Here is a 20,688-nt window from a genome sequence, read left to right on the forward strand (position 1 = left end):
ACTTTACACTTGTCAGAGGGGTACACAAAGTATGTCATCTATACTACCAGTTGTCGGACTTTCATTTTTTGGTGGAAGCCTCGGTGGCTGAGTAGGTTAGATCGCTGACTTTGTGTGCTGGCGATTAGTACTTTAACTGAGAAAGTGTTATCTCAAATATAACATTTGTTAAATACGTATATGTACCTTTAATACAGATTTTACTAATGACCAAAAGGTACCTTGTACATATTTCCTTTAATCCTAGAGGTTTGTCACTGGAAAAATGCAATTTTAGCAAGATTTAATGAGATAATAGTAATGCTTTATTCGTTTTCTGAGGCAAATTTTCATAATTCGGTTTCATCCTAAATCCTTTCCCGGGCAATAGAAAGTATATATCCATGTTTGATGATGGCTAAAAATGGTTATTCGATGGTGATGTATTTGATACGGGTAACGCAGTTGTGCTTTACGCCTGAAGCTTGCGGTGTTCCGACGACAGTGTTTCAGCCAAGTAAAGTTTTGATAACGTTTGTAATTGTTTGGTCAAATTCAAGTGTCAACTTTCTATTGCCCGGCAGTTTATTTACATGGAGTTGAGGAAATTAAATTTAATGCACGTGTTAGGTCATCTCGGTAAGATTTAAGCAGAATCCCTATTGAGTGAGTGAGTGAGTTCGGTTTTACGCCGCTTTCAGCAACATTCCAGCAATATCAAGACGGGGCACACCAGAAATGGGCTTCACACACTGAAACCATGTGGAGAATCAAACCCGATTCTTCGGCATGACGAGCGAACGCTTTAACCATTGGGCTACCCAACCGCCCCTGAATCCATATTAGAACTTGATTTACTAGTGCCCGTGAACGTCACATTTACGACACAATCATGGGGGCAGTGGAATCTTTTATTAGATGTGACTTGATAACACATTCATGTTAACTATAGAAAGTTCAGTTACGTATTTGTATGTACAGATACACGGGGTATGGGTGACCCTGGCTACTAAGCCACCGAACAGAGTTGCGTTTCTTAGCATCACCGGGATCCGATCATCAGTGGTTCGAACTCCGGACTCCCCACTCGCCGTGATATTGCTGGAATATTGCTGAAAGCGGCGTAAAACAATACTCAGTATCACCTGTTGCAGTGCTTGATTACCAAGATAATGATTACTCATGACAGCAATGATGAATAAGTGTGGGAATCAGCGCGACACTATTGTCAATAGTGTGGCGCCATCTTGAACCAGGATGACACCGTAGCGAATTAGCGTGACCCCAGATATCAATGGGGATGTTATTCTCTTGAATCAAATATTATTTTGTTGTGAAAAGTGTGACATTATACGTGATGATATGATACCATGTATACAGAGTATGATAACTTTGACAGGAAAGGTTTGTCTTTCATAAACTGCCTATTTTAATTTTTACTTAAGACAAAATTAATTTGCTTTGTTAAAGTATCGTTTGTGCTTGAAGTACGATTTGTTAAAAGGGAAGTATCAACAGTACATGATGTGCTTTTAAGTAATGTTGTAACTTTCAAGTCGATTACCCTTAAGTGTTGCGGGGCGGTCGGGTAGTCAAGTGGTTAAAGCGTTCGCTCGTCACGCTGAAGACCCGGGTTCGATTCCCGACATGGGTTCATTGTGTGAAGCCCATTTCTGCTGTCCCCCGCCATGATATTGCTGGAATATTGCTAAAAGCGGCGTAAAACCATACTCACTTACTTAAGTGTTGCGGTCAGAAGTTTGTATTTTTAAAAATTATTAATAGTGTTAAGAATGAATAGCGTTAAACAACATACACATACATGTAAGTACTTCTTTGGGATGGGCAACAGCTAATGTGATGAGGAATCTGTTTACTAAAAGCTGTCTTAAGTAAGGCATAATATGCGCCACGCTCATCCAAGCCCTGTCGTACCTTAGGCAGTTGTACCATATAACCCTACAAGCTGTAGTTGTGTTCATTCAACATAATTCGCAGTATACTCATTCCAATGTAGCCATTCTTTGCCACAATTTACGAACACCAAATAGGAAAATAATAGACTCAAACAGGTAATGATGTGTTTTAAGTTACATGTCAAGTTTTGTTTGACCACATTTGTACAATCTTCCCAAAGCAAGAGAAATAACTGACTATAAAAGTCCAGTTTCCATCCCTGCCGAACTAGGCTGGTATTTTGGAGTTACATGTGGGCTGGACTAACGAGTCTATGCATAGTCAAACCAAAATCGCGCAACAAAATCGAAATCCGGTTCGTACACTGTCGTGAAGATTTCGGTCGATTACAGGATTTGCTAAATCGTTGTAAACAAGTATTTTCCCAATCTTGTCATGTTTTTCATCAAGGTGCTCACGTGATTTGAATCACTTCGCGATGTAAGACCCGTTTTATCACAATATAGATCTTGATTATCGATCAGATCGTTTTGACTGGGCGCTGCCATTTTGTTTTAAACAAACGCAGGTGATACGAGAGGTGGAATATGATTGGTCCATAGGAGAGGCATAGAAGGGACACAACTCGTAATAACCACTGGTGGCGATACGATCGAGCCCAGGAATTCCAGCCTAGTTCGGCAAGGGTGGAAACTGGACTTTTAATGTCAGTTAACTCCCTTGCCTCGGGAAGATGCATTTGTACAAAATAGCAGACATAACGACACAGGCAGTGAACAACATTAACCATTTACCCTAAGTTTATTATGCGTATTATGCTTAGTTAATAAAACGGCTCCGTTGAATTTATCGCCACTTTGACCATATATTAATAGTCACTCCCCTTGTTTCGAACTACGGATTACCCAACATATTGGCGATGGTCCCTAGAACTTTCGATAAATATGGTCATGTCACTACATTTATTTTGCGGATATCTCAAAGCAACCGACTATTCTAGTTAGGGCATAAGGACTTTATTCCAGACATAAGGACTTAATTCCAGAACTGTTTTGTTAACAGCCGAACGGTCTAGCAGGAGAAAGACATCATAATATAAACGACAGGAAACATGCAATCGTTTCGCCCTGCTTATCAGTGCATATATATAGAATGCTCTTTATCAGACCAATCAATACCAACTTATATAATTTCTTTAGATTGTATCACAGTGTGTTATCGTGTAAACCAGAAGTCGATCAACATAAAGAAGCACTTAAATGTTAGACGGAAAAAGAAAATAGCACAAAATAAATCTTTTCTCATGCGGCTTGTTGATAAGGAATACAACGTACCGGGACTGCATGTTTTATACTCTCGTTTTTTAGCCCATGGGCTTGAAGTCGGAAAAAGATAACGCTTGAAGAATTGATCTCCCCTACCGGATGTTCTTCAACCTGTGGTGTTGCACGCTTCTATATGGCCAATTAGCACCAATATTGCACCTGAAGCGCTGTTAGTGCTTTCCACGTTCACAAAACACATTGAGCCCATGACGTTGGTGATATTCTAGATTCTCAGTGTGACATTTTAAATGCATATGTCAGACACGCATAACAGCGATAATGGTTTGTTGTTACTTTTTGTCATTTTAATTTTAACGTCATGTCTAATGTTAAATAAAGTGTTTCGCTCTCATTCCTTTTCTATTTATTGTTTTGTTAAAGTAGGGATATTCATTTTTGTCCTTTTGCGTTTTAAGCCCTTGACTTAAATTTAGATAAAATGATACTCAATTAAAACAGGCAAAATCTGTTATTAAGCCCAGGGCTTAAAAACGGGCAGTCCCTGTAATAGCTTCATTATGAGTGGTAGCATTATCATGATGTCATTCAACGTGGTGCTTCCAAATACCTTATTAATTTCGACAGGGCATGTCCTAAACATAGGCGCAGGAATAACATGTGCGAAGCCCATTCTTGCTTTCCTCCGCCGTGTTTTGGTGAGACAACTGCTTCATGAGACGCACAACTATCACTCACTCACTCACTCACTCACTCAATCACCCATCCAACCACCAACCCACTCACTCACTCACTCGTGGAATTTCAGACGTTTTAGGAGGGCTTTAGCGGAGGTGATTATAATTTTACGACAACCATAGAGCAAAACCAGTTTTGAGAATATACCTTAAGTGCACACCGTAGCATTCTAACCCTGTAACGAACAAACTGGGCTACCTCACCGTCTTGGCTACAGCTAGAAGCAAAAATCCATCAAACACCGGCACAGTTATAAGTAGTTGGATCATTTTATTTTAGTTTATCAGCATTTGGTTTTACGTACATACACATGTGAAATCCAAAACAGTGTAATGATTTCAAATTTCTCAACATGTTCATGAAGTGGGATTCTAAACGTTGTGTAATGTTTTCGCGCCATAACGTGTTCTGGGCATGGCTGACGGGGAGGTGATATCGACTACTAACTATATTCAAACGTTCATAAGAGATCAGAATATGGTTTTCGCCCATTTATGAGTGGGGCCGATTTCGCCAGCGAAATATGGGGCCGTTATGACCATCATCCAGATACGTCATGACGTAAAGTACAAAGACATATAGCCGAGACACTGCCATATGTTCCCTATTGCTGTACTATGACAATAAGTACTCTTCCGGTAGGGGTGAATAAGAAATATTATCATGTTATGGATCAAGATTATATACAGATATTGTTCATATTTATTGAACTATATTGATATATCCAATATATTATAGGTTCGGCCAGACTTCCTTTTGGAGCGGTTACGGACTTTTGGTCAAAACTTCAGGGCAATAGGTAACAAAACATTTTTTATAAAAACTCCAACTTGAAATGTTTGTTTTCTTTTTTCAAAATGTTAAGTATATGGATATAGAGTTGGGGGGAAAAACAAATTTATTCTTAACCCAAGTTATATTTATGAAGGTCTGGCCTTTTGTGTTTAGTATAGGTTCATTGCGAAGGGAACAACTAATTACCATATACAAGTATACATGATCGCCGTAATCAACTTGCATGACACAACCTCGTACAGACACAGTTGAGTCAGCGGAGAACTTCACATTTCTAGTGATTGACAAGCGCACAATTGAAACAGTGCTCTGAATAAGTATATTACAATAGACACGTGTCGACATGTCACTGGCTTATTTCTAGTGTGTTGACTGTGGTTGCACTTCCAGTACTGAATGAGATGACGCGCAGGTCTTACAGATGTCGGTGTCTTTGATAAGCCCATCTGATTGAAAACAGGCGACGCAATCTGTGCGTGTGAAAGTAAACAACAGGTGTAACCAATATTGTCTTAATGACTTTATCAGTATTGTCTTAACGTAAACAATAGATGTGACCAATATTGTCTTAATGTAAACAACAGATGTGACCAATAGTGTCTTAATGTAAACAACAGATGTGACCAGTAGTGTCTTAATGTAAACACAGATGTGACAAGTAGTGTTTTAATGTAAACACAGATGTGACCGGTAGTGTCTTAACGTAAACACAGATGTGACAAGTAGTGTTTTAATGTAAACAACAGATGTGACCAGAAATGTCTGAATGTAAACAATAGATGTGACAAGTAGTGTCCGAATGTAAACAACAGATGTGACCAGTAGTGTCTTAATGTAAACAACCGATGTGACCAGTATTGTTTTAATGTAAACACAGATGTGACAAGTAGTGTCTTAATGTAAAAACAGATGTGACAAGTAGTGCCTTAATGTAAACAACAGATGTGACCGGTATTGTGTTAATGTAAACAACAGACTTTATCAGTATTGTCTTAACGTAAACAATAGATGTGACCAATATTGTCTTAATGTAAACAACAGATGTGACCAATAGTGTCTTAATGTAAACACAGATGTGACAAGTAGTGTCTTAATGTAAACACAGATGTGACAAGTAGTGTCTTAATGTAAACAACAGATGTGACCAGTAGTGTCTTAATGTAAACACAGATGTGACAAGTAGTGTTTTAATGTAAACACAGATGTGACCGGTAGTGTCTTAACGTAAACACAGATGTGACAAGTAGTGTTTTAATGTAAACAACAGATGTGACCAGAAATGTCTGAATGTAAACAAAAGATGTGACAAGTAGTGTCCGAATGTAAACAACAGATGTGACCAGTAGTGTCTTAATGTAAACAACCGATGTGACCAGTATTGTTTTAATGTAAACACAGATGTGACAAGTAGTGTCTTAATGTAAAAACAGATGTGACAAGTAGTGCCTTAATGTAAACAACAGATGTGACCGGTATTGTGTTAATGTAAACAACAGACTTTATCAGTATTGTCTTAACGTAAACAATAGATGTGACCAATATTGTCTTAATGTAAACAACAGATGTGACCAGTAGTGTCTTAATGTAAACACAGATGTGACAAGTAGTGTCTTAATGTAAACAACAGATGTGACCAGAAATGTCTGAATGTAAACAATAGATGTGACAAGTAGTGTCTGAATGTAAACAACAGATGTGACAAGTAGTGTCCGAATGTAAACAACAGATATGACAAATAGTGTCTTAATGTAAACAACAGATATGACCATTAATGTATGAATGTCAAAAACAGATGTGACAAGTAGTGTCTGAATGTTAAGAACAGATGTGACCAGAAATGTCTGAATGTAAACACCAGATGTGACAAGTAGTGTCTGAATGTAAACAACAGATATGACCGGTATTAAATGATTGTAAACAGGCCATAAACACTGCTTGTCTAAAGTTAAACAACATATATGACCTGTATCATCTTATTGTAAACAACAGATGTGACCCGCATGTCTTAATGTTAACAACAGATTTGTTAAGACATTGTCCGATTGTGAAACGGCGATGGAACCTGCGTGTCTGAACAGATATTATCAGTATTGTGTCAGTGTAAACAACAGATGCAGTGTTTGAATGTCAATAACTGACAGTGTCTGAACAGCAGATGCATTGTCAGGATTGTAATAACAGCTACGACAAGAAGAGAGTGCTTCAGATTGTGTCTAGAGTGGTGATGTCGTGATGGGGACGTCACTTCTCTCTGTAGTACCGTTCTCCTCCACAATGCTTATCACCTCAGGGCTGACGTTGTAGATCTCCTGGCGTTTCAGCAAAGTTCTGAAAATAGACAATACAAAAAATATACCCTCTTACGTTCGTGTGGCAGTTATTCGTTGACTTCTGTTTCTATTAAATGGTTCATTTGTGCTGAATCGATTGGTTGGTGATACGAACAGTAATGCCTACAGCTACAGTTCCCTCACACTTCAGTGAGCCACTTATAACCTGACATTATCTATTGTCCTTACCATTTGCCTAATTTCCACTGTCTTCGCTACATGCGTTCTGAAACAGGTTCAGACATTTTAACCTTATTGTGGGAACACATATCTTATGCTGTAGATTATAGAAAAACGAAAAGAGTGTATGTCGGTGCTTTGTCGTTTACAACCAGGTTAGGTGCAAATTGTGATGCTTTGAGCCAACTGGAATCGTGTTATGTTTGTTTGTTTGTTGTTTAACGCCGCACGCAACAATATCCCAACTTTATGTCAGCGGGCTGTAAATAGTCGAGTCTGGACCAGCAATCCAGCGATTGACATCGTGAGCATCGATTCACGCAAATGGGATACAATGACATGCATCAACCAAGTCAGCAAGCCTGACCACCCGATCCCGTTAGTCGCCTCTTACGACAAGCATAGTCGCTTCTTATGTTCCTAGGTTTATTATACCATATATGCATCAACCAAGTCAGCGAACCTGACCACCTGATCCCGGTAGTCGCTTTTTACGACAAGCATGGGTTGCTGAAGACCTACATGTATTCTACCCCGGGTCTTCACGGGTCGGATTGTGCTGTAGCCATTACCTTCCACAAGAAGGATCACTTTCGAAGCCTTAGGGAATCAAAGAATGATGTTTTAAATTTTTTACATTTAACAATGATTTTATCAAAATACGAAACATACATGCTACATAGTATTATATTCCCTTTGCGCAAAGGCTTAACTGTCATAACATGTTTATTCATACGGTCAATGCATCATCATTAATACTTGAAGAAAGTTTTGTGTTTCAGTTCATCAAAGAAATGTCAGCATTTTACTCCGAACGATTAAGCTGACCATTAGGGCCCTGTTTGATCTTCAGTTATTGAGCACGTCATCGACGACTTTCGTCTACCAATTGTCCACCCCTTCTTCCCATATTTCACATGGAAAACATTAAATGCAAAATATGTTTACTGTAGAAATAATTAATTTCCTATCAATGAAGATTTCTCAGTTCTGTGTATGGGATACGTGACGTGTAAGGATCCACACCCGGATGTAGAGGCTGCCCATGTTGAACTTGTGTTTGCCCCGCCACTCAATCATTGCCTGAGTAATTCAATAGAAGACGTTGAACACAATCACCTGCAGTTACAGATTGATGGCCTTTAGTCCGATATCTGATTATTGATGAGAAATGAAATTAACGCAATGATCCAGAATGCATAAACACTGGTAAACAACCTTATGATCTATTACTGATACGGATGGTAAACACTAGATACACACATGTGATTGATTAACACATGCTGGTGAAAATGTCGGAGTCGTCCAATGGGCTCTGTTGTTAACAGATTTTTTATGACTATGAAAAGAGTTGTAGCGCTTTTATTAATTTATTTATGGTGTCCACAAACGTATCTCAACCGGTGGTGAAGTTAGTCATGATATGATGGGAGAGCTAGAAATATAGCAATACCCGCAATATTCGGTTATCCCTGGCTGAAGGGGGGTCGTGGGGGAGAGAAAGAATGAATGTCTACAAAACCTATATATCGAGAGGATAATGAGTTTAATAACGATTAAATTGAACTTGCTGGGACTGTCGACTGGCCCGCATATCACGAACACCCCCATTGGTATACGATCAAGTCATCTACTTGGCGTGGCCTGATGGTTAAAACGTTCGCCGTGGTGCCCTGTTTGATTCTAAAATAGTTCCTTTTGTGCCCGTCGTCACCATAATAGGTGGGGTGAATTGAACTGTGGTTTAACGCTGCGTTCAAGAATATTGCGTGCATGCGCGCGTGCGTGCGTGCGTGCGTGCGTGCGTGTGTGTGCTGGTACTAGTCCGGACTAATACCGATTTTATGGTGCTTGCCTACTGAGATCATGTGACCATGCCTCAGCTTAACATGAATACTTTTAATGCAGAAACGTCTTTTGGTATGACGCAGCCGGGGAACTATCTATAAATAAAAAGCGACTCAAACAATTTCCATAAACCTAGGGGCGGTCGGGTAGCCTAGTGGTTTAAGCGTTTGCTCGTCACGCCGAAGACCCGAGTTCGATTCTCGATACGGGTACAATGCGTGAAGCCCATTACTGGTGTCTCCCGCCGTGATATTGCTGGAATATTGCTAAAAGCGTCGAAACACCATACTCACTCACTCACTCCATAATCCTAAGAATTCATTACTTGTCCATTGTACGATTTCGCCAATATCCTAAGCACGTGTCACTAAATCGTCATAAATTAGTAATGACACCAGCACAAGTAAGAGCATAAGTCTCCACGCCACACAGGAACTGTACCCCGGCCACTGGTTCAGTGTGCATTCTCAGCTCCCTGCGGAGTATGCGACATGTTACTGATGTTTTCCTGCTGAAAGCGGCGCAACGTTTCACTCAACTCAAAGGTACAACTGAGGTTGTCATAAACATAATACCTGGAATGGTTACATACTTGTTTTGTCAGCGGTGGATTATTGGAGTTCTCTGTTCACCCCTTATTGTAATGTTATTGTCCGATGGTTGAGGGGATACTATGTGTCGTATACACAGCATTATCACTAAAGCAACCTCTAACATTTAAGATGAGAAGGTTGACGGAACAAAGTTCCATGTAAACAGAATGCCAGAACATTAATACGTCATAACCGCTGCTCTAGAGCAGATAGTATGTGCCTTTAGAACCCACAGATGTTTAACTAGGTCAGGCCAAAACATGCGACAGCCGAATTTGAAAATATACTCATGAAATAATCCTTTCAAGATTTAAGATAAAGCGAAAATATATTTGAAAATATATTTATGAAGATAAAAAATACATTATGTCTTACAATAGTACATTTTGTGACTTTACAGTGTTTCATTATAAGTATCTATCTGACTGGACGCAATCCTTCTTGGCTACAGGTATAGCGCTACTTTTTGTGAACTTCAAATAAAATCTTCTTTTTTTTAAAAACCTTTATTGATTTATTCTCATCTTAGTTATGATCTATGTCAACATCCAACAGCCAAGATATATCTGTGCAAAGTTAATAGGACGACAAGGTAGCCTAATGGTTAAGGCGTGCGTTCGTCACACCGTAGAATGTGAGAACGACATGTTGGGGATGTCTTCATTGATGACATTGATAAAATATTTGTGAGACTAGTCCTAAAGGAAATGCACCAAATTCATTTACTTTGCAAACTCAAGATTCTACACGAACACGTATTTCACCGAAAGAAATCCCAAATAACGAGTTCTCTGTATACATCAGCGACTATCTGTCTGTGTGATATGGCTTCAACGCTCGATGAGCTGACTTACTTACACCACGTGACCTATTGACAATAATGTAGAGGCTGAACCAAGGCTTACCACCCTCTCACAATGGATTCGTCCAATCGCAACACGTATACCTCCAGGGTGATTACTCAAGAGGTGTTTGTTTGTTTTGTTTGTTCTTTAAGGCCGCACGCAGCAATATCCCAACTATATGACAGCGGTCTGTAAATAATCGAGTCTGGACCAGACAATCCAATGACTGACATCTTGAGCATCAGTAGGGGCGGTCGGGTAGCCTAGTGGTTAAAGCGTTCGCTCGTCACGCCGAAGACCCGGGTTCGATTCCCGACATAGGTACAATGTGTGCATCCCATTTCTGGTGTCCTCCGCCGTGATATTGCTGGAATATTGCTAAAAGCGGCGTAAAACCATACTCACTCACTCACTCATGAGCATCAGTCTACGCAATTGGGATACGATGACATCCATCAACCAAGTCAGCGAGCCTGACCACCCGATCCCGTTAGTCGGCTGCTGAAGACCTATTCTACCCTATTAATACCTCTCCCTACATAGAAATCAGGTAACAAAGATAGTCAACGTGTATACATTATATTTACACAAAAAATACCTTGGTGGTCAGTTATCAGGCATGTGACATTTTCCTGCGTTGGGCGGTGGGGTAGCCTAGTGGTTAAACCATTCGCTCATCACACTGAAAAACCTGTTCGATTCCCAACATGGGAACGATGTGTGAAGTTCATGTGTGGTCCGTCCACTATGGCGTGTTGCAACACCCAGCCCACTTGTTCTTTATCTGACCTATTATCACCCCAGTCCTGTTTGACACATCAATGATGGCAGCGTGTATACATGTAGATAAAGGCCATGTCTACCTGAACCTGCGACCGGCTTCCTTCCTAAGGAAGCCAGCATCGCCTTTCCGAGCAAACTACGCTGGGATCCTGGCTTATCGGCCATCTTAATCCCATTTACATCCCCCGCCCTTAATTACAACATTAAGTACAAACACAACTCCACACAAAATGTGTCTACACTATTAATTGTATTTCAATGTATATTAATTTCATGGTCGTGACCCATCTGTCACGTTGTTTGTCAAACACCCTATGGAGGAGAACTGGGAAAGTTTTATCAGAGAACGTAACTGAAGCGAATATTTACAAAAAGACTAAACTAGAACCTCAATATTTTGTTCGCGTGAATGATAAGCCCGTGATTGTTTCTGTGGATAAAACAGCAATCATTGTGAGGACACTTTAAATAAATCACTTTGTTCGTGTGGTTTAAAGACGATGTAGGTTATTTAGCTGTCTTTGTTATTCATCCTTGTCAGGAACAATATGGAATACGTTAAGGTATGATATCATTCCTTGTCGCAAATAAAATAGATACTTGTACAATTATTATAGAAAAACCAGGTAGAGCAATTAGCAGAATCCCATGGTCACGGGCAAACTCACTCACTCACTCACTCACTCACTCACTCACTCACTCATAATCAATCCGTGTTAATATCCATATGGTACTGTTTGTCTGACCCCCAATACATTCAGTCGCCTCGTAAGAGTAGCATTGCCTGTGGGTAAAACTATGGTCTGAGATGTAGAGGACATCTTCGTGGTGTTTTAGACGTTAGATGTGGTGGTTGGGGTACTCACTTTTGCCTGTTGTGGTATGCCAGGAACACGACGATGGCTATCAGAGCCACCCCGCCCAGAACACAGCCCAGCACGATCTCCCACGTCGTGTCACTGTCGCTCTTTAGGGCAAAGTCCTTTGGATCCTTCGTAGATATTCCCAGGGGAACCGTTGTGGAAAGACTGGGAGAGGTCTGGACCCGTGTTATGGTGGGCTCTGGTGATGCTGTAGACATGGAGGGTGTAGTGGATGGGGTTGCCGTAGAGGCAGATGGCGTCACTGATGAGGTTTTAGATGATGGACGATTGCTAGAGGTAGGTTTGTTGCTGCTGACAGAAGTGGATCCGTCGCCATTTGAGGTCCCATTTCCGATGGAAGGTTCGCTCGTTGAGTGGGTACTTGAGGTGCCAGTTGTCACCGGTATATGGGTGCTTGAGGTGCCAGTCGTCACCGGTACGTGGGTGCTTGAGGTGCCAGTCGTCACCGGTATATGGGTGCTTGAGGTGCCAGTCGTCACCGGTACGTGGGTGCTTGAGGTGCCAGTCGTCACCGGTATATGGGTGCTTGAGGTGCCAGTCGTCACCGGTATGTGGGTGCTTGAGGTGCCAGTCGTCACCGGTACGTGAGTGCTTGAGGTGCCAGTCGTCACCGGTACGTGAGTGCTTGAGGTGCCAGTCGTCACCGGTACGTGGGTGCTTGAGGTGCCAGTCGTCAGCGGTACGTGGCTGCTTGAGGTGCCAGTCGTCACTGGTACGTAGGTGCTTGAGGTGCCAGTCGTCACCAGTACGTGGGTGCTTGAGGTGCCAGTCGTCACCGGTACGTGTGTGCTTGAGGTGCCACTCGCCACTGGTACGTGAGTGCTTGAGGTGCCAGTCGTCACTGGTACGTGTGTGCTTGAGGTGCCAGTCGCCACTGGTACGTGAGTGCTTGAGGTGCCAGTCGTCACGTGGGTGCTTGTCTTTGGCGTTGAGATGTTTGAAACCTTCTGAGGTGTGCTTGTGTCGGGTGACGGGGTGCTTGCATTGGGTGAAGAGGTGCTTGCGTTGGGTGACGTTGTGCTTGCGTTGAGTGATGAAGTGCTCATGACGGGTGACGAGCTTCTTGTGTCGGGTGATGAAGTGCTTGTGTCGGGTGACGAGATCCTTGTGTCGGGTGACAAGGTGCTACTTGTCTCCAGGTTCGTAGATATACTAGATGATTCAACACCGACTGCGGTGGACATCGTTGCTGATGATGATCTGGTATAAGACGCCGTTGAGTGTTCTTTGAATGAAACAATACAAGATTCAGTGGGAGAAAATATGGTATGAGATCCAAATAAGGAAAATATCACTTTGGGGCACACATTCATGCCGATGCCCCCAAACCCCGATATAGGTATGATATGTGGTGTAGCACAACAGGCCACTGGCGGAGTAACATTCGATCAGATCTTTGATTACCTGTTGAGACATGACGTGTTTCTGTTGTGGTGGCGTCTGTGGCGACATCCGTGGAAGTGGAACAGTCTGTGATGGGCTCTGTGGGTACTGTCGTGGCCATGGAGGTCCGGGTGGTGCGGGGACACAGTGGGTTTGTTGGGTAGAGCAGACAGTCTGTGAGGCAGTCTTGTCCATAGTAGGTTGTGTCACAATTGTACCGAAACAACAACATGATTCTGACGAGAAAGAGTATTTGCTTTAATATGAATACGGTTCATAGCGGGAAAAAGGAAAAAAAAAGCCACATCAACATTTGTAATGAGGACGTGAGGCGACGGAACTATAATTGAAGGTTGAAAGGGTCAAATTCGTTCTTTGGCACACAGTTCTGTCAATACATGAGAGGGTGAAGTGGGTTTAAAGCCTGGGTATAAAAAACACAAGCGTGTGTACAAGTACGAGCATGTGTACAAGTACGAGCATGTGTACAAGTACGATCATTGTGTATAAGTACGAGCATTGTGTATAAGTACGAGCATGTGTATAAGTACGAGCATGTGTACAAGTACGAGCATGTGTACAAGTACGAGCATGAGTATAAGTACGAGCATGTGTACAAGTACGAGTATGTGTATAAGTACGAGTATGTGTATAAGTACGAGCATGTGTACAAGTACAAGCATGTGTATAAGTACGAGCATGTGTACAAGTACGAGCATGTGTACAAGTACAAGCATGTGTATAAGTACGAGCATGTGTATAAGTACGAGCATGTGTACAAGTACGAGCATGTGTACAAGTACGAGTATGTGTATAAGTACGAGCATGTGTACAAGTACGAGCATGTGTATAAGTACGAGCATGTGTACAAGTACGAGCATGTGTACAAGTACAAGCATGTGTATAAGTACGAGCATGTGTACAAGTACGAGCATGTGTACAAGTACGATCATTGTTTATAAGTACGAGCATGTGTATAAGTACGAACATTGTGTATAAGTACGAGCATGTGTATAAGTACGCACATATGTACAAGTACGAGCATGTGTACACGCACGAGCATGTGTACAAGTACGAGCATGTGTATAAGTACGAGCATGTTAATAAACCAAACATGATCACAACGCGAACTGCGATAAGGGGGTACTACTCTTAACAGCAAATGTCGACGATTTTGACGACTGGCAACCATATTATATGAGTGAATCCATGGGTTACTTGGTCTCAGCACTTACACTGAAGGCGAGGCTACCCGCAACCCTGAGATGTTCTGGTACAAGAAGTGGTCGGAAGACTCCTGTAGGGTCACGTTGTAGTGCATCTCATCCACGGCCTGTAGCGTCATGTTGCTGCTGACGACATCCATGTCCTGGTCAAACACCTGCACCACGATCTGAACCACGCCCTGTAAATAATACGCAATACGTCAAACACCTGCACCCCGATCTGAACCATGCCCTGTACATATTACGCAATACGTCAAACACCTGCACCCCGATCTGAACCATGCCCTGTAAATATTACGCAATACGTCAAACACCTGCACCCCGATCTGAACCATGCCCTGTAAATAATACGAACTGAGTCAAACACCTGCACCCCGATCTGAACCATGCCCTGTAAATAATACGTAATACGTCAAACACCTGCACCCCGATCTGAACCATGCCCTGTAAATAATACGAACTGAGTCAAACACCTGCACCACGATCTGAACCACGCCCTGTAAATAATACGCAATACGTCAAACACCTGCACCCCGATCTGAACCATGCCCTGTAAATAATACGAACTGAGTCAAACACCTGCCACACGATCTTAACCACGCCCTGTAATACATACGTACTAAATCAAAGACCTGCAGCACGATCTGAACTACGACCTGCAAATAATATATACTGAGTCAAACACCTGCAGCACGATCTGAACCACGCCTTTCATATATCAACGAATCCAACAAAAACGCTAAGATTATTCCAAAAACGCTATTAAAGTGACACCAAGGTCACAGTTCTGATATGGACACAAGCAATAAAAATTGTAACGTCATCAAACATGTGACAAAAAAATGACGATATTCTCAATGCGTGGCAACTGTGTCATCGAGTCATGGAATCACAGATGTCCCACTTCCGACAAACATTTATCCACGATTATACACTGCATCATATCTCAATGTAATATGATAAATACCCTGGACTCTTTCCTTACCGTGCCTGCTTTTGGAACCATATTAGAAACACACGAGGCTATATATAGTCGTCCAATCAAATTACACCCATGAGCCAGAGAAACCCTATGCAAAGTTAGTGATAAGCCATGCAGATGGTGACGTCACTCCCAAACCGAAACGAACGGGTCCAGAGAATTTATCCTAACCGAGTGGAGATATAATGCCCTGGATTAAAGGCGGGGGCAACATCTGACAAACACAACACACGTACTGGCCACTTCTTGAAGTCAAAGGAGATCGGGTTGATGGCGTGTTTATATTCATCGGAGAACATGAAGGAGTTGGTGTCGTTGATGGGGCGCCTGGATGGCCGCTTGTTGGTGATGTTACCTCTGCAGAAATAGAGGCGTAAACAGATTAGTGGCTACTGTCCCTGACACAATAATACAGGTTTCATGCTAATGAGGTTGTTGTTGAATGTAAACTGCCGAGGAAAGGATAGTATACACTTGAAAATTGGATTTGAAAAAAAAAATACAAACGTTATCAAAACGTTCCTAGGCTCACATGTTGTGTGATCATGTGTGATGCATGTACTATCACCTGTGATACTTGTATCAAATACATCACCGTCGAATGAACATTTATTGTTTGTTTCATTTTTAATGATTCCACAAATTACATGAACTCCTGTTTAGAAAGGGTCGTATAGACAAACACACATTGAAGTGGCCGTAGTTGTAACACGTTGGTTAATCTTAAACTAATTGTATTTAACCTATTGTATTGTATTTTCCCATTGCATTTAACGGTCAAAATGTAAGCGTTGTCCTTTGCCAAAGATATACAGTGCGTCGCCCATGCTTAGAAAATACCTGTCTTTCCTGAACATACAGGTCAGAGACAAGTACAATAAGTATCGAGACATGGACGCTTTATGATGCATAGACCTAGATACGAGATACGATACATGCCATGACGCACATCATGGCTACTATATTGGATGTTTAGTTGTCGAGGGTATTCCCAGACACGTATAACCTGAGTCAGATATATGGGCACTCTTCTGTAACGGGAACCCACAGAAACATTGCATTCAGCCAGAACATTTACTTGAAGCTAGGTTTACCAGGATGTTTTCCAAGACGTTTACCTGAACGATTGATCACATGGACGCTTACTGGTATGTTTACCTGGACGTTTTCCCGGACTCGTAACTGGACGTTTACCTGGAAGTTTTTTTCTGGACGTTTACCTGGATGCTTACCTGGAAGTTTTCCTAGACGTTCACCTGGAAGTTTTACTAGACGTTTACCTGGACGTGTACCTGGAAGTTTTTCTGGACGTTTACCTGGAAGTTTTTTCTGAACGTTTACCTTTGACGTTTACCTGGAAGTGTTTCTGGACGTTTACCTTGAGGTGTTACTGGACGTTTATCTGGACGTGTACCTAAAGGTATTCCTGGACGTTTACCTGGAAGTGTTTCTGGACGTTTACCTGGAGGTGTTACTGGACGTTTACCTGGACGTGTACCTAAAGGTATTCCTGGACGTTTACCTGGAAGTTTTTCTGGACGTTTACCTGGAAGTTTTTCTGGACGTTTACCTGGAAGTTTTTCTGGACGTTTACCTGGACGTTTTACTGGACGTTTACCTGGACGCCTTACTGTGATGTTTACCTTTAAGCTTACCTGTACGGTTCACTGTGATGTTTACCTGGGCGTTTACCTGGAAGCTTTCCTGGACGTTTGTTTACGTGGACGTTTACCTGGAAGTTTAACTGGACGTTTACCTGGACGTTTACCTGGACGTTTACCTGGAAGTTTTCCTGGACGTTTACCTGGACGTTTACCAGAACGTTTTATTGGACGTGTACCTGGACGTTTATCTGGAATTTTTCCTGGACGTTTACCTGTCCGAGTCTGACACGTGAACACTTACCTGTCCAGTCCATACACGGACACTTGGAAGATTAGGTCGCATGTTTCCATGCAATGTCCAGCACTGTCTCTCTCTCCGTCACAACATTCTCCGTCATACCCCAGGTTTCCGTTGTTCTTGTAACCCAGGAAACCAACGAAGAACTTGCCGTTGGAAGATGTCGGTGGGACCTGAGATAAATGATATTCTACATGTCGAATACATTCACGTAAAAGTGTATCATGCAGAAAGAATGAGGACACAGTTGGTATTCAAACATGTATAAGTAATTTCAGAAACGGCAGTAATTCAGTCAATCATTGTACATGATTGAGTGGACCATCGGCCCCAATGCAGTAATATGGTTCAACGTAAGATCCGTTACTTGTATGATATCTGGTCAAGGTTATCTGAAACGTATCAAGTTAAATCAGACTGATATATTCTTGAAACCCAAATGCATGTTTAAAAAAAAAGCAAATGTATCATAGAACCACTAGAAAATCAACTATGTAAGTCTTGCTCATTTTAGGCCTCGAGACACAGCAAGAATTCCGAGAGGAAAAGGTTCGCGTCCTGTACCTTTTGTATTCCACACATGGCCAAAATCCGTTTTACAAATCAGCATCTGTAATTTTGACAAACAGTTAAGTAAATATTATGATGTTCAGTGAAGTCAACGGTGTTTACCAATTCTCCGTTTAATCCGTTATTGGGGAATAAGGTTATAAACAATGTTGTTCCACTTTCAAAACAACCACGATTTTGATGCAGATTATCCTATTTTCACTTTCTTAATAACACCCGTGAACATCCGGGCTAGAATAGGTCTTCAATAACCCATCCTTGCCGTAAAAGGCGACTATACTTTCGTAAGAGGCGGCTAACGGGATCGGGTGGTCAGGCTCGCTGACTTGGTCGAAGCATGTCGTCGTGTCCCAATTGTATAGATCTATGCTCACGATGTCAATCACTGGATCGTCTAGTCCGGACTCGATTATTTACAGACCGGTGTCATATAGCAGGAATACTGCTGACTGTGGCGTTAAACAACAAACAAACAATAAAAACATAGTACAAAATATACTGTGTTCATTGAGTAAGGTCAGTCTGTGGAATCTGACTTAAGGTATTTGGTGCCTTCTCTGTTATCATCACAATCCTTTTGCTCCAGCTGTCCGTGTAACCGAGGTAACCGCGGCAGTCTGAGTATGTGTCACTGCCGACCTCCCTTGACAGTGTACCCCTATACGGAGAGACGTACAACACACACAGGCATGGGACTCATTAAGTTAGTTCGTCACCCCGAAGTCTCAACACTCTACGATCAAAGGGGCAAGCCTACGGCTCTTAAACAATGTATTTAAGATTAGGACACATTCATTCTAAAAGAAACTGTGTACGCTAAATATTTTTAAAAAAAAAGTAAATTGTCAAACCAAGACACTTAACGCTCTGGGGCTGAAAGCGCTCCTTGTAACTGGATGAAATCTACACCGAGTATTTGGTCTTTGTTTATATCCTACCAGAGTTACGCTAATCCTGATTGGAAAACACTCTTGTGAAGGTGGAGGTGATTGTTGGTAAAAAATGTATGTTTGTATAGATGCACTTTTAACCTCAGGGATAAATTAGTTTACATGAACTTTTTTTGCAAATAAGTTTATGTATCTTAGCTCTTCGTGATACATTACACTGTATGTTTAAAACAGTCTTACAAGAAACACGTGTTCGGCTGTGATAAAACTGATTAAATAATAATGCGGTAGCTCAAACAATTCGTTCTATTCCAAATTGCTATATAAATGTCTAATTCACATATTGAATGCTACATACAGCTCACATGGTCTAGTGTAGTCTGTCATACATACCCTGAAACAATATATCCAATAAGATGTGTCTCGTGTGTTCTCTATGGTGACAGGTTTAAAATGTTTTTATCAACTAATCCAAATTTGTCTTGTGGCTACCAAATGAAGATGCAATCCCGTTCATTATCCTGTTCCAGCTACACTGGTAAAAGTACTTTTACAAAAAGGGTTTCACCTAAACACTATTACTGTAAGAAATCTTACAGCAAAGATAAATTAAGAAATATTGAAATCCTTTCATGAATTTAGATCAACCTCTGGTAGATTTCCAAATTTTATCTATCTGCAAACTATATTTAAACTCTAATGTATCTCAGTTTTGCTACTAGTTTTTACTTCAAAGTTTACAACTGTATTTTATATAAAACAAGTAGCTTATTATTTACCCTTGACTGTGGATTATAATTGATGACATCGTATGACATCTTGAGAGGTCTTAATTCATTTCTTTATGAAACAAATGTTATATTTGGGAAAATACTTTCTTAGTAAAGTACAGATTCTCATCCTTTTGGGGTTGAGCGTTCAATATTATTCTTTACATTTTACCAATCCGGCTTCACGCATTTTATGAAATAAATATGTTTAAGCAAATGTATCTAATGTTGACAACTTGGTGCCACACAATCAACTAGCCTGATAACCGTAGACTTGCATTTGGTAGAACAATGGTTGAATTTCGTAAAACATAACTCCGGTAGGGAGAAAGATAAACTAAATGTTATCCATATGTGCAGGCAACAAAGTCTGCGTTCTGAGGGTCATGTTTGACCATCATTGCAACTAAAGACACTATCTGACCGATGGACTGCGGTTTTTCTTTCGATGGCATTCCGGAAGATGTGATGGAATATTAGTCCTCTATAGTTCTAGCCTTCAACTCACCGTCGCCACACAACACAACAAAATGTACATCCATTTCTCCATGCTCAACCAGATCACCAAGGATCACACTATAGCCACTGATTAGCTCAAGAAGTGATGCTGTAGATTTAAACTCTTTCAAACAAAACGATAAATGGTGGTAGTTTAGTAGGTTCCGCTTCTCGTGGTTCTTCCACTGACAGGCTCTTCTAACTTTTGGTCTGATCGTCCAGCGTGTGACCCCGGGTACTGCGAGAGTGTGTAGCGACAGAGGATGTTGGAATAGAGATAGAAAGTGAGCGA

The 20,688-nt window shown here is 41.3% G+C and overlaps 2 protein-coding genes across 2 annotated transcripts; both read right to left on the reverse strand.

Annotated features, from left to right (window-relative positions):
• Nucleotides 1–5,235: 5,235 nt before the first annotated feature.
• On the reverse strand, nucleotides 5,236–15,431 carry LOC124147054 (flocculation protein FLO11-like). The gene is made up of 4 exons (XM_046517658.2): nucleotides 14,794–15,431; nucleotides 13,580–13,794; nucleotides 12,158–13,400; nucleotides 5,236–7,040 (listed from the first exon to the last, which is right to left on the reverse strand). The coding sequence occupies exons 1-4, from the start codon at nucleotides 14,922–14,924 to the stop codon at nucleotides 6,926–6,928; spliced, it is 1,704 nt and encodes a 567-aa protein (XP_046373614.2). The 5' UTR covers nucleotides 14,925–15,431; the 3' UTR covers nucleotides 5,236–6,925.
• Nucleotides 15,432–15,927: 496 nt separating this feature from the next.
• On the reverse strand, nucleotides 15,928–20,618 carry LOC125372182. Its single transcript, XM_048381356.1, has 3 exons — nucleotides 20,407–20,618; nucleotides 17,672–17,841; nucleotides 15,928–16,123 (listed from the first exon to the last, which is right to left on the reverse strand). The coding sequence occupies exons 1-3, from the start codon at nucleotides 20,446–20,448 to the stop codon at nucleotides 15,928–15,930; spliced, it is 408 nt and encodes a 135-aa protein (XP_048237313.1). The 5' UTR covers nucleotides 20,449–20,618.
• Between the last annotated feature and the right edge of the window lie 70 nt (nucleotides 20,619–20,688).

The sequence above is a fragment of the Haliotis rufescens genome, unplaced genomic scaffold (assembly GCF_023055435.1).
Source record: "Haliotis rufescens isolate VD_foot unplaced genomic scaffold, xgHalRufe1.0.p SCAF_1, whole genome shotgun sequence".
Classification (NCBI taxonomy): domain Eukaryota; kingdom Metazoa; phylum Mollusca; class Gastropoda; order Lepetellida; family Haliotidae; genus Haliotis; species Haliotis rufescens.

Bases quoted from the DNA above. Each gene is read 5' to 3' on its own strand.
- LOC125372182 (XM_048381356.1), bottom strand. From the start codon at position 20,448: ATGGAGAAATGGATGTACATTTTGTTGTGTTGTGTGGCGACG. The intron at 17,842-20,406 runs GTGAGTTGAAGG...CATTTATCTCAG, and splicing joins TGTTGTGTTGTGTGGCGACG to GTCCCACCGACATCTTCCAA. The intron at 16,124-17,671 runs GTAAGTGTTCAC...CTATTTCTGCAG, and splicing joins TCCGTGTATGGACTGGACAG to AGGTAACATCACCAACAAGC.
- LOC124147054 (XM_046517658.2), bottom strand. From the start codon at position 14,924: ATGGATGTCGTCAGCAGCAACATGACGCTACAGGCCGTGGATGAGATG. The intron at 13,795-14,793 runs GTAAGTGCTGAG...CTTTCTCGTCAG, and splicing joins CGGGTAGCCTCGCCTTCAGT to AATCATGTTGTTGTTTCGGT. The intron at 7,041-12,157 runs GTGAGTACCCCA...GTCTATTTTCAG, and splicing joins GCATACCACAACAGGCAAAA to AACTTTGCTGAAACGCCAGG.